The 13,508-nt window shown below is 33.4% G+C and overlaps 2 protein-coding genes across 2 annotated transcripts; one reads left to right on the top strand and one right to left on the bottom strand.

The window, feature by feature from the left end:
* The first annotated feature begins 4,250 nt into the window (after positions 1-4,250).
* Positions 4,251-8,077, top strand: LOC114738885 (probable linoleate 9S-lipoxygenase 5). Its single transcript, XM_028926948.1, has 9 exons — positions 4,251-4,437; positions 4,658-4,950; positions 5,053-5,302; positions 5,442-5,762; positions 6,042-6,127; positions 6,326-6,418; positions 6,536-6,861; positions 6,948-7,211; positions 7,324-8,077. The coding sequence occupies exons 1-9, from the start codon at positions 4,251-4,253 to the stop codon at positions 8,075-8,077; spliced, it is 2,574 nt and encodes an 857-aa protein (XP_028782781.1).
* A 2,128-nt stretch (positions 8,078-10,205) lies between these two features.
* Positions 10,206-11,636, bottom strand: LOC114738886 (uncharacterized). Its single transcript, XM_028926949.1, has 3 exons — positions 11,341-11,636; positions 10,771-10,852; positions 10,206-10,565 (listed from the first exon to the last, which is right to left on the bottom strand). The coding sequence occupies exons 1-3, from the start codon at positions 11,634-11,636 to the stop codon at positions 10,206-10,208; spliced, it is 738 nt and encodes a 245-aa protein (XP_028782782.1).
* Between the last annotated feature and the right edge of the window lie 1,872 nt (positions 11,637-13,508).

A 13,508-nucleotide genomic window follows, 5' to 3' on the forward strand; every position in this document is an offset into this window, starting at 1 on the left:
TGATTATAATTTCTCCCCTAAATTTATAAGTCTATGTTAATTATTTGACATTTGTTCTTGTTCAATAAATTATAATACATTCTCCCTGATTTTTCTAATTTATCTTTATCAGTTCTCACTTCATAAATAAAAGTATGCTCTGGAAAATACACCTCTTACTTTCTTTTTCGCCAGAATTAGATTTTTTTTTGCATATTTATCACTTTTAATTGACATTTTCGTTTAGGCAACTTTCACATAAAATTAGAGGAAGTATATTTTAGTATGAGTTACTTGTCGAATTTTTAGGTTCCTCTTAATTATGAATCAGACGGGCACTTAGGAACCATAAGCACGTGATTGAGCTTGAATATCATATGAGTTGAGATTGAGGATGAGGATGGAGTGTTTTTTTTTTTTTTTTTGTATCAATTCAGGCAACTAATTAAAGAACCGAAAAAAAAACATAATTATGGCAATTCGTTAATGTGCAGCAAAGAGTAAACGGTGATAGCTAGATATTCCCTCCTCCCCACTATCACGTAGAAGAATGACTTTACTCTAAAAATGTAAGTAATTTGAAGAATAATTAATGCTTATTTATTAATTTTGTTGTTATAATTAATGCTTAAATATATAACTCTTTGTAGTTTTTTCTTTTCTTTATATAACCTTGGGTAAAGTTTAAAAAAATTAATTTGAGATAGATTTAATAAGTTACTTATGATTTATTTACTCTGATAAATTATTTAAAGTGACTTATATTATGAATTAGGAAGAATATTTGAATTCTTTTTAATAAATACTCATTTGATTATATTCATAAGCCAATTTTAACACATTTATGTATATTTCACTGAAACAAACGGAAATCATGAATTTCATTATCTTTTTCTTAAAATTTAGTAATTTTCAATTTAGCTTTTATTTAATATGTATACTTTTAAGAAAATAATTAATAGAAGTAAAGTTACACAAGTTTTCCCGAACCTATGGATAGAAGCAGGGAGTTATATTAGATGTTGCTATTTGGCTGAAAACATTTGTCATCATATACCCTTATGAGTTTCAAATTTAGAAATTAGTGTAATTCATTTTAGAAGCCTCAATTTAGGTCTGTGTCAATGTTCAATGTATATTTTTAATATTATTTTTAATTATTTCTCTTTTATCATTTTTTAACATATTTTTTTATCTTTTTTATTTATTATAAGGACGTATTTAAAAATAAAAATATATTTTTAACATTTTTATTATTTTTTAACTAATTTTTAAAGAATTAATTATTGAAAACTTATCATAAAAATCGAGAATAATATTTTTGATAGGGTAAGCGTGACCCTGTGAGGGAGTGAAGGAATTTACGGGGGAAGGGAATTGGTAAAGCAAGGGGCCGGGGGAAATGATAGCTTGAAAGCGAGGGATTTGAGGCTCCATCCATTCCGTTCAATTCAGGGCACTAGGGCACTAGGACGGCAGTCACAGTAGCCTGTTCTCACTCACATGACGGTGGGGCCCCATTCCCTCCCGGTGCCCACCGACCCCTTTCCCCCGCAATCCATCGCCAAATCCCTCGCCCCTCCCTTTTCCTCCGGCCAGTATTTAACTAGCTCAACTTTTTAGGACGATAGAAAGTACTAAATATTGTGAGTTTTATATTTCAAATCAAATACGTCATTAATGTCTTCTTCATTCACTATCAATATGCGAATGATACAGCATTTTTCTAGACAATATTATTTAAAATGTTGTCCCATACTAAATACAGAGAGGTCTCTTGATGAGAAGTTAAACGTTGATTCATAATGTTGTAAGATATACGGTCACCTCTTGCTAGATGCAATCACAATTTTTTTTTTGACCAATAGATGCAATCAATTGATTCTATACCATGTAGTTGGTTCTTTCTCGCAATGCTTCAAGGTACACAGGCGAAAGAACAGGAGAGAAGGTTGTGTTATTTAGAAATAGGTAATACTATAATTTTGAATTTTAATATGAGAAGGCCTACTAAGGAACTGTTTGGGTAAGAATAAAATCATAATTTTAAAAATATTTTTATAACAAAATAAATATATAAAAAAATTTGTCTAAAAAAAATATTACTAAAAAATACTTCTGAGATAGACAAACACTTTTTAAGCAGAAATGTAGGAGAGGGGGGAAGAGGTCATGCGTATAGGTACGAGCGTGTCGTGAAGCAAGGAAGGGAAAGGACGATAATAATAAAGAAGGCGCAGTAAATACAGGTGAGGATTTGTGATTTTTGATATTTTTGATTTTGTTTGATAGCAGAGGCAGCACTAGATTCAGAGCAGGATGGATGATGCCATCACCAATGCTTCCACTGTTCATCACATCCCACAACTGGCAACGGGCACCCAACTAGCTTCTCCCACACCCTTCTGTCCCTCCCCTCTCGTCGTTTCCTTTCCCCATTTCTCCTACCTCATCAAGTTGTCTTGCGCTCCCACTTAAGATTTTATAATTAAAATGGAATGGGCAGTATTTTTTCATGCACACGCATTCCCCCCTACCATTTTATGCACGAGTTATTCCTGTTTTATGATCTGATAGTTTAGAATATTGAAGAGAGCTGAGAAAGCGGGTAAGAACAAAAATGGATGTGGCAGTAATGCTATATATTTTGTCGATGTAAAATTAATTAATATACTATTCATACCTCCAATGTTTAATATAAAATTTATTTCATAATAAAAATTGTACTATAAAATAAGTTCTATACTAAACATGAGAAGTAGTATTATCAATGACTTCTAGTCTATTTTTAATTGTCATTTATAGTAAAAATTGTATTATAAAATAAATTCTATGTTGAAAATGAGAAGCAGCATTATCTTTATATGGAAATTTTCGTAAAAGTACAATTAGATCGCGAATCAAGGATATATAGTAAAGCCATCGTCATTAATGGTGCCCAAAGCCGGAATCTCAGTATGGGCTGTTTGGGTAAATGAAAGAGGAAGAAGAGACAGAAGAGACGAGGGGGCCGCGGAAAAGTAAAATCTCAAAAGGATGGGATTCTAAAGAAAGAGAGAAAGACAGGTGGTGGTAAGAAAGTCAGAGGGAGAATGATGGAGTGGCCCGTGACGCACACAATCGCACACAATAGTTCACATATAACTTAATAACAAATAACAAACTTTACAGTTAATTTTAACATAACGTTACTCTTTATCCTATCATTATCAAATCACGTTAAATACTGTTCATATTATATGTTGTTTGTTCCTCAAGCTCAAAAATAAAAAAATATATTAAATGAATTATGTTTTTTTATATTTGTTCTCAAATATATTAAAAATATGTTTTATATATTTTTTCCTCACCTATTTAATTTAACAAGCATAAAATTAATAAAAATTTACTTTACAAATAACTTATATGTAGGATAAAATTTTTTCTATAAATGACTTATAAATAGCAACAAGACCATATTGATTTTTATTTTCTCTTACTATTCTTATAAAATATGGATATATGTGTATATATATATAAATATTCAATGATTATTAAAACCATCAAAACTTCTTGTAAGAAAAAAAGATAAAAAAATAACCCCCTAAGAAACTCCGAGATCGGATTCTCTCCATTTCTTCTCTCATCCTCTTCCCTTCCACCACCTTTTTTTACCTTTCACAACTATTGAATCAAAACTTCAATGATCCAGATTTAATATTTTACAACATTTTATAAAAATTAATATAATTATAAAAATAGATAAATAAAATTAAACTGTTAAAATCTAATTTGAACAGCTCATATCTACCGACTGTTATTACAGAGCAAATTTTTTTAACTTTTTTTAATTACAGTTGTTAACTGTTTATACCAAATTTTAACAATTTAAATTTATGTATTTATTTTTAATAATATTATTTTTATGAGATGTTAAATCTAGATTATTGAAATTTTGATCTAATAATTATGAGAGATAAAAAAGGGTAACAGAGGGGAAGAGGAAGGGAGAAGAAGTGGAGAGAATCCAAATCTAGAAACTCCTCATAATATGCACCATTTTTTTTTTTATCGTTTTTTTTTAATCAAAAAAGGACAGATGAACATTGACTTCTGGTCTTGTTTTCATTCATTTAAACTTTCTCGCGCGCTCTCTCTCTCTCGCGCTCTATTAATACTCACACAGGACAGTGTTACCTGCGGCCTGTGTGATTATCAGTCTTTTCCCAATTTCAGTTTAAATCATTTTGTTGTTCAGTGTCTTCGAGTGAAACTTGAAAGAGGAGGTAACAATGTTGTCTGGTTTCTTAGGCAGCAAAAAGCGCAGACAGATCGAAGGGACTGTGGCGTTGGTGAAAAAGAAAAACTCCTTCGACTTTACTGATATTAGAGGGTCTCTGTCGGATCGTGCAAGTGAGTGTTTGCTTTTAGGCCGAGGCGTCTCTATCCAGTTGATCAGTGCTTCTAAATTCGACCGAGGTTGGTTCTTTAACTTTCTTTCCTTTCTCCATTTCAGACTTCGTACCGTAGTTTTACCAGCGTTTGGATAAGACATGGGCTGGTTCTTATCAATAGGACCAGATGAGTATATATACAAAACCTATAAATTTACCAAAACACCTTCTATTGCTTAATAATTATAATATCAATATATTCAATATGAAGCTTGTTGATAATTTCAAAATTTTTGCTTTTGTAGAAAGGGGAGGCAGAGGGAAGATTGGAAAGCCTGCATATCTGGAAAAGTGGATTACTAAATCCCCACATCTGACAGCTGAAAAATCTGAATTCGAAGTACACTTTGAGTGGGAAGAAGAAGTAGGGATTCCAGGAGCAATTTTTGTGAAGAATAAGCATCCCAATGAGTTCTTCCTTATTAGTTTGAAGCTGAAAAATGTTCCGCTCGGTGAAAGTGAAATCCACTTCCCTTGCAATTCTTGGGTTTACCCTGCAAATGGATACGAAGAAGGTCGCGTTTTCTTCAGCAAGAAGGTAAGACAGCTTCCGCTTTAAAGTGAAGTAGACTGTTCATATATTGAATTATTTAATTATTCAGTTTCTGACAAGCAACAACGTTCGTCTAATGTATTGCAGACATATCTTCCTGCTAAAACACCATATCCTCTCCGCGATTATAGAGAGGAAGAATTATCCAAATTGAGAGGGGATAGAATTGGAAATAGGCAACTTGAAGAACGCGATAGGGTCTATCAGTATGATGTTTATAATGACTTGAACAATCCCAAAAAGTATAAACGTCCGATTCTTGGAGGAACCGTTGGAGGGGAAATTGAATATCCTTACCCTCGTAGAGGACGAACTGGAAGGCCGTTAGTACAGTCAGGTTAGGTTTCTACTATTGGTTTTCATTGACATTTATTATTTTTAATTAGGTTAAATCACACATAAACATTATTAAGTTTTGAATTATAAGCAAATAACTGCCTCGATCTAAAAATACATTTTACTGTATCATTTTACAAATCCAGAATACGAGAGCAGAGTGAAGCTTTCGGCCCCAGTGTACGTTCCAAGGGACGAAGAATTTTCTCCACTGAAGAATGCGGACTTCGTTACTTTTAAATTCAAATCTGTGACTAAGGTTATTAGAGCTTTGAAAGCTCGTGACTCTGAAGAGTTTGATAGCTTTGATGAAGTTCTTGCTCTCTACGAAGGTAGATTTAAGTTGCCAAAGACTTTACTTAAGGAAGTAAGTGATTTTATTCCACTCCAAAAATTAAAGGAAGTTTTCCGAATTGATGGAGAAGCATTGCTCACATTTCAAAAGCCACAGGTGATTAGAGGTATGCCATATATATATATATATATATATCTATGTAAGTCTCTCATTTCATGATGTTCGAGCATTGAATATTCTACATCATATGCATAAAGGGGGTTGTGAAATGATTAAAATAATAATCTTTAAGGGTCATCGTTTATTCCCTTGATGCAGTACACACATGAATTGGTGTAGTGTGTAGAAAGAAAATGGTTGACAAGAGTTTATCTGAGGATTTTCTCACTAGTATTATGCAATATATTGTAAGGGCACTAAATAATATTGAATGGAGTTTTTGCAGGTAACAAAAATGCATGGATGAAAGATGAAGAATTCGCAAGAGAAATGCTTGCTGGAGTAAACCCTGTCAAAATTTGCCGCCTCCAAGTATGCCTAAGTATTTGTGGTCAATAGTTAGATTGCACTATCAATTGAAAGAAAGAGAGTTTCTTCATATAATAAAAAATTTCTTTAAAGTCAAATTTATGTAGTTGTAGATTAAGGATCATGGTTATGATAACCCTGCAAGGGAAAGTCTTACAACGGAGACTTCCATTTCTTTTATCTATATCTATTTCTTTGCAGGATTGGCCTGTTAAAAGCAAGGTGGATGGTACTATCTGCAAAATAAGTAAAGCTGATCTCGAGAAAAACCTAGAAGGGCTATCTGTACAACAGGTTATCTAATCTAAAACCATGTTCTTTATTCATCCAAAAGAGTATCGTGTTTTAAAATTCATCATGTTCAACTGATTTCCTATATTAAGAAAAGAATTTCTACATTTGATTCATCAGGCAATGGAGGACAAGAAATTATTTATACTGGATTATTATGACGATTTCATTCCATATTTGCGGCGAATAAACACAACTGCTGCTAAGGGTATTAGTTCTAAAGTTCACCCTAGAACGTATGCTACTAGGACAATTCTGTTCTTGAAATATGATGAGACATTGAAACCACTAGCAATTGAATTAAATTTGCCCCGAGATGGTGATTGTGATGGGACTCCTCAAGTCTACTTGCCTGCTGAACAAGGCGTGGAAAAATGGATTTGGATGTTGGCTAAGACCTACGTTGCGACGAACGACTCGAATTATCATCAACTAATTAGCCATTGGTATTTATATATATTTTACAGTATTGCATGTTTTTCTCCTTTCCATAGTTGTCTATTGATATTTTTACTTACATGAATCACAACAGGTTACTTACTCATGCTGTTGTTGAGCCTTTCATCATTGCAACAAATCGCCAGCTTAGTGTGATTCATCCTATTTACAAACTTCTAGCTCCGCACTTTAGTGACACTATGAAGATAAATGCACTTGCTCGACAATCTCTCGTTAATGCAAATGGCATTATAGAGTCAACATTTTTGCCAGGAAAATATTCTATAGAGCTCTCATCTAACGTTTATAAGAATTGGGTTTTTACAGATCAAGCACTGCCAGCTGATCTTCTGAAGAGGTAAATATCTATCACCAAAAGAAGTCATCATCAATATTAAGAACTCTTTGTTTCTATATTGTATCATATGTGATTTTGATGGCTCTGAATGCTATTTTCTTGCTTGATTTAGGGGAATGGCAACTGAGGATTCAACTTCTCGTCACGGTCTTAATCTTGCCATTAAGGATTACCCCTATGCTGTTGATGGACTAGATATATGGTTTGCGATCAAGACTTGGGTCCAAGATTACTGCTACTTCTACTATGAGTTAGATGACACTGTTCAAGAAGACAAAGAACTTCAATCATGGTGGAAAGAGCTTGTTCAAGATGGTCATGGCGACAAGAAAGATGATCAATGGTGGCCCCAGATGAAAAATCGCGAAGAGTTGATAGAATCCTGCACGATTCTAATATGGATTACTTCAGGACTCCATGCAGCTGTTAATTTTGGACAATACCCATATGGGGGCTATATCCTCAACCGTCCTACTATCACTAGACGTTACATGCCTCAAAAGGGTACCCCAGAATATGAAGAGCTTAAGAGTAATCCACAGAAAGCTTTATTGAGAACCATTAATTCCAAGGAGCATGCGATCCGTGTCATAGCAGTGTTAGCTATCTTGTCCAGGCATTCTTTTGATGAGGTATACCTTGGACAAGATGACATATCTAAATGGATATCCGATAAAGAGCCCTTAGAGGCATTTCAGAGATTCAAAGAAAGTATAGGAAAAATTGAGAAAAGAATTGAAAGAGACAACAACGATGTGAGACTTAAAAATCGACATGGTCCTGTTAATATGCCCTATACCTTACTTTATCCTAGCAGTGGACCTGGGCTGACTGGGGAGGGTATCCCAAATAGTATCTCTATATGATGGGTGATGTCATGAATTTGCTTTATTTTTTCCTTTTACCCCTGCTACTGAAAATTGGCTAGTGAACTTTTTAATCCCTTAAATTGTAACGTCATGTTTTAATTTGGTTATTAGTTAGGATGATTATAGTAGTTATGTCCGAAGTTACTATGTTTTGTCTCATGAACTTCCTTATCATGAACTTCGTTAAATGTTGATGTTTGATTTATGATGTTGTCTTATGTATGATTATTTCCCTTTGTTAATCTTTCTTATAAAATAGTTATGTAAAAGAACGTGCTTTATTTTCCTAAGTATGGGCCTGGACCTAAAGGCAACATATGAGAAATGGGCTTGAGGCTTCATCAATTTGGACTATGAAAAGTTTTTAGGTTTAGGTGTAATTGTGGAATTTGTTGTCTAATTTTCCTTGCTTCCTCCATTAATAAGAGTTAGATCTTACAGAAAGAGTTAGTTTTTTATAATGTGATGAACTAAAGCTTGAATTCTTACCAGAAGAGGTATCCACATTTGATGTTCGGCAATGCCTCGAACAGAATTCTTCTAATAGAAGAATATCAGTTTAGCAAAAAAAAATTATCCTTCTGTCCACCTTCCCTTTTCCTTTGTATGTTCTTTTGTTGTTGAACTTCTTAGATTGTGGCCTAACTATCTAATAACTAATAAATATGTATATATATTCAATAGTTTTCTTGTTTATTATTACTTTCAGTTCTTAATATAAGAGTTGGTTGACTAATTTGAGTAAATTAATAAAATTAGTTAATTTAGTTGTAATAAATAGGTGTTATCTTCTCTAAAATACTTTTGCTAATAATATGTATTTGATAAAATTATCATTTGATAAAATTTTTAACACGTGCAACTATTACAAGAACTATCTTAAGAAAAATAGATAAATATGAGAAATAAAGTGAATTGAGGTCTTATATTTAGAACTAAATTTAAAATCAAATTAGCTCTTATATTAAGAATCAGGAGTAATATTCCTTCTCCTGACTATTTGTAGGGTGATCATGAGAGGTGACCAAAATGTCAGTATTGTTAAATTCTGGTGTCATATAATTTGCACCTAAAAGTATCCGTGTATTCTCTCCTCTTGTTCACAAACAATTTTAGTCCTTTTATGAAATGAGAATTTGTGCTATTCTTGTTGTATTATATTTCTCTTCTTGATATTTGTTCACAACAAATCATAAGCCCCCCCTCCTGATCAGTTCGTTTATTTAATGTTTTCAAACCAAAAATTTCAGAATTGCAAAGCTAAGTTGATTTGATTAATAAATGAATTGTAATATTAGGTTATTGGGTTATACACACACATGAATCATCTGGAAAAGGAGAATGAGAAGGGATTGTATGCTATATAAGATAAGTACATGATAAGAATTTCATCTTGTAAAACATGAAAACACTTATTTTAAATCCTCCCAAACTTTTTAAAGCCTCTGTGCTTTTTTCCCCTTCTTGTTTTTGTTTTATTGGGGCAAATGTTTATTGTAGACTAGGAGGGAAGGCCCAAATACACACCCAAAAAAAAAAAGGTGAACATGGCAAAGTTGATCAAACGTTGCTCACCAGTTACCATCATTCTATCCGAGGGGTGTTTTTTGAAGAATTCAAGAAATAATTTAGGAAAATTAAGAAACAATAAAGTACAGTACCTTGTTGATGGGATACAAAATGTAAATTTACTTCATCTTAAAGATTCAGTATTTTCTGTTTTATTTAAATATTGAGATTTACTTTTTTCATATTTTATTCCTTAAGGTTGGAGCTTCCTTATCACCTCTTCATTATTAATGAAATCACAAGTTTCAGTACCTCCTCTTGTATTTCTCTCCACTTCTCCAACCTTAATTTTCTTCCCCTTCTTCCCATGTCCTGTTCTCATTGTTCATTTTAATTAATTTATGATATAAAACTTTTTTTCGTTAATAACAGAACGCTACGATAAGACATGCATCAGAAGAATCGAAAGTCCCGAGTCTTAGAATACAAGTCTGAAATTAAACAACGTAGTTCTACATCCAGCGAGTAGCTCAACTACTAAACTTCCAGCCGAAATAAACAATAACATGCAACTACAAATATGGTCGAGTCGAGTAATTTATAACATGTTTGGCATCTAAGAAAAGAAGCCACGAAGAAGTTTGTACAAGTTGAGCATCGGATATACAAGGATAGCGATTCCTATCACAGTTGAACTTGTTCTCCAAGTGTCTCGAAAGTACACCAAATTGAGAGCAGCCATTGTATGATTCCAGGGGCTTTCGTAGTGCTTGTTCAGGTCATCCATAAGACCCTTATAACAGGTCCCATTGGTCATGACATTCTTGTACAGACCATTAACTAGGACGGCCACTGCTTTGTTGCTCCCAAGTTCATGGACAATGACTTCCTTCTCAACCAGCAATTCCACATCATCTCTGGTGTGTATGAGAGAATCAAGGAGCGACGCATATATAATTGCAAACATAGGGTTTATCTTCATAATGATATTGTTCCAGGGCCATGAGGTTCCTTAAAACACATTCTGTTGTGTGGTCTGCTTGGAACTGGGGCATTCTTAAACAGGCTTTGAAGCATCTCAAAGCTGGCTTGCAACCCAAGTAAAGAAACCAACTCAAAATTGGATGTTTCTTGAATTTTATGCGAAGCAACCCCTTTTCCCTAACTGTTTCAAAGCTTACTCCTGCTTCTCGCAACTTCGCCGCGCTCCTTGCATTTGTAGAAGGCATGAGCTTGAGTTCCAAATCATTCACATAGAAGGACCTATGCCATCCAGAATGTGTCAGTTTGTGTGTTTCTCATCATATAGCCATTTTTATTATAGATAGCACTCCCATTGATCCCTAATATATATAAGAGCTAATTGCAAAAATTAAAAAAATTAGTTAAATTAATTATTTATTAAAAATATAAATTGGTTTTCCTAAGAGATACCGTCTTTAATCATTTGTGTTGAAATTACACACTCTTTAATACAAACCCTCTTAACATGTGCAATAATATGGAGTATATAAAAGTACTTTATTGAAAATATGCCATATAATATTTGTTTTCTTATATGTGAACCAAAATGAATTCGTATCCATAACAATAACAGAAATAACAACAATATTGTTGGGGGTAAAAGCTGATTATATAGAAAAAGTCACAGAGATTTGTAATTACTATTGTTTATATATTCGCTTTTACTATTGCATGCAAAAGACTTTTCTTTTTCTTTTTCTTAAGATATTAGGTAAAGTTGTAAATACCTGATCAAATCAGTGAAACGTTTCGCATTATTGATCCCGTACTCCTGCAATCTTGCGGAATACCTCTTTTGGGGGCCATTAGCTGAACGATTATTACCACTTTTTGACGAGATCTTGGAATCCTTATCTGGCTTCAGTAGGGTTTCAACAGGATCGAACCTTGCATATGGATCAAAACTCTTGAAGTACTCGGAGGCCAGACCAATAAATCTTTCATATACCTGATAGGTCTCAGGTACGACAGTTGTATATAACTTATCCAAGATGTAGAACGAAATCTGGTTTTCAAGTACCATCAGGTCTCTCTGTATACTCAGTTTCAGCCAAGTCTAGTTCAGTATAGGATCATCTTTATCTTTCTCCTCTGATGAAAACCTCAGAAACAGCTCCATGATGAAGACGGAATCCAAAAGCAGCATACTGACGAACTCTTCACCCTCGATCTTTTTGAACTCCTCAGCATAAAGATGGCGTATGGCCTGTTCTTTATTTTTCAAGAACTCTTTAAGGTTCGTCATTTTTTTGTCGAAACCAGAAGAGATGAAAGTATCGTAGTTTCTGCTTTTGCATTGGAATTAGCTTTTCCTGGCCATAGTGAATGGGTCCTATTGAGATCAACTGAGCAGTATAGGCTTCCTTGTTCAGATCTCGAAGAGTGCATTGGACTCTGTAAATGTCATGCTGAAATGTGTCCAATTCTTGTTGCTCCTCTAGCCCCTTTATGTCTATCTTAATTTGCATCACCATCTCACATTCATTTATCGATTTCGCACCACGGTTTGAATCAGATGCCATTGCGTCGGAGCCTCTGAGCAAAGTAAGAAGACAAAGTGAGGATAAATACATTTTAAACTAAAAGCAATATTCTAGTATTCAAACTTTTCTTTTTTTTTTTTGGTTAAAAAAAATGTCACACCCCAAAAATTAAGGGGTGACCGGCCCAGAATATGAGAGAACTCGTATTCCTAAAGTCTTAAAACATATCAGTAAACACTTCATTTAATCATTGTAATACAAATCACAATATCCAGATTAATATAACAATCTTAACAATGCCTATACCGTTTATAATTCACATAAATAAACATATATAGACCTCCCAAAAGAGAATTAAAGATCCTCCCTATAGACTACGTGGGGCACCTAAAGTAAGATTTACAAACACATATATATGAGTTTAAATTTTTTTTCTTCCTCCTTTACATTAAGTTAGGAATCTTTGAAAAGGACACTTCATCTTCAAGCAAGCAACACAATCCTTCGGTAATCAGCAAGAGGAACATGGCTGCACTAACTGAGACCAAAATATTTTATTTCAGTGAATAACATCCCATTTATAGAATATGATAAAACAAATGATGAAAGGAAAAATTATGCAAATACAATTATGTAAAATAAATGATTTATCATTGCTTTAATTTTTGAAAGAAATCATTAAAATGTAAAAATATATATAACACTTTTAATATACAAAATTAACTAAACAATTTATTTATGAAATTAAATCGTAAAATAGTGCGAAAAACGCTTTTTGAAGTGAGGACTTCAACAGAACGAGCAACAAGCGTGGACACACAGTCTACGAGAGCAAGTAACCAACAAGTGCAGCTAAAGCCACGAATACAAGTGTGGGAACGATGCCCACAAATATCAAGCAAGGTCGAAATTACCACGGCGCACCATACAAGCACAGCCGAAGCCACGAATACAAGCGCAGTCGAAGCCACGAATAACAAACGAGCTTGATTTTAACCATGGCATGCCAAGGACTAACAACACTGCTGTTAGCAACTAGCGTTCTGTATGCAGTCCTCACAAAAACATGCACAAGCATGCATTGGATCAATTTACCATTAAAAAAAAAAAGGGAAACTATCTTTTTCTAATAATGAAATCTTAAAGAACCCACCACGAAAGTTTGCAAATAATATTTTCAAAACTTTTCTTTCCGATGCTATCAATCAAAGAATAGGGACATTTTCAAGAAAAATCTTATAGGGACATTTTCAAAATATATAAACCATTTCTATCTGGAAGTTTACAAAGAATCTCTCAAAGGCTTTTCCTATCAATTCCATGTTATTCGATGGAGCAATTAAAGCAAAATAATTAACAATAAATGAAGTATTCAATAAAGTGATATTAGAAAACTTAATAGTTTAATTAAT

This window comes from Neltuma alba, unplaced genomic scaffold, assembly GCF_004799145.2.
Source record: "Neltuma alba isolate B1F8T4 unplaced genomic scaffold, ASM479914v2 tig00013704_pilon, whole genome shotgun sequence".
Lineage (NCBI taxonomy): Eukaryota > Viridiplantae > Streptophyta > Magnoliopsida > Fabales > Fabaceae > Neltuma > Neltuma alba.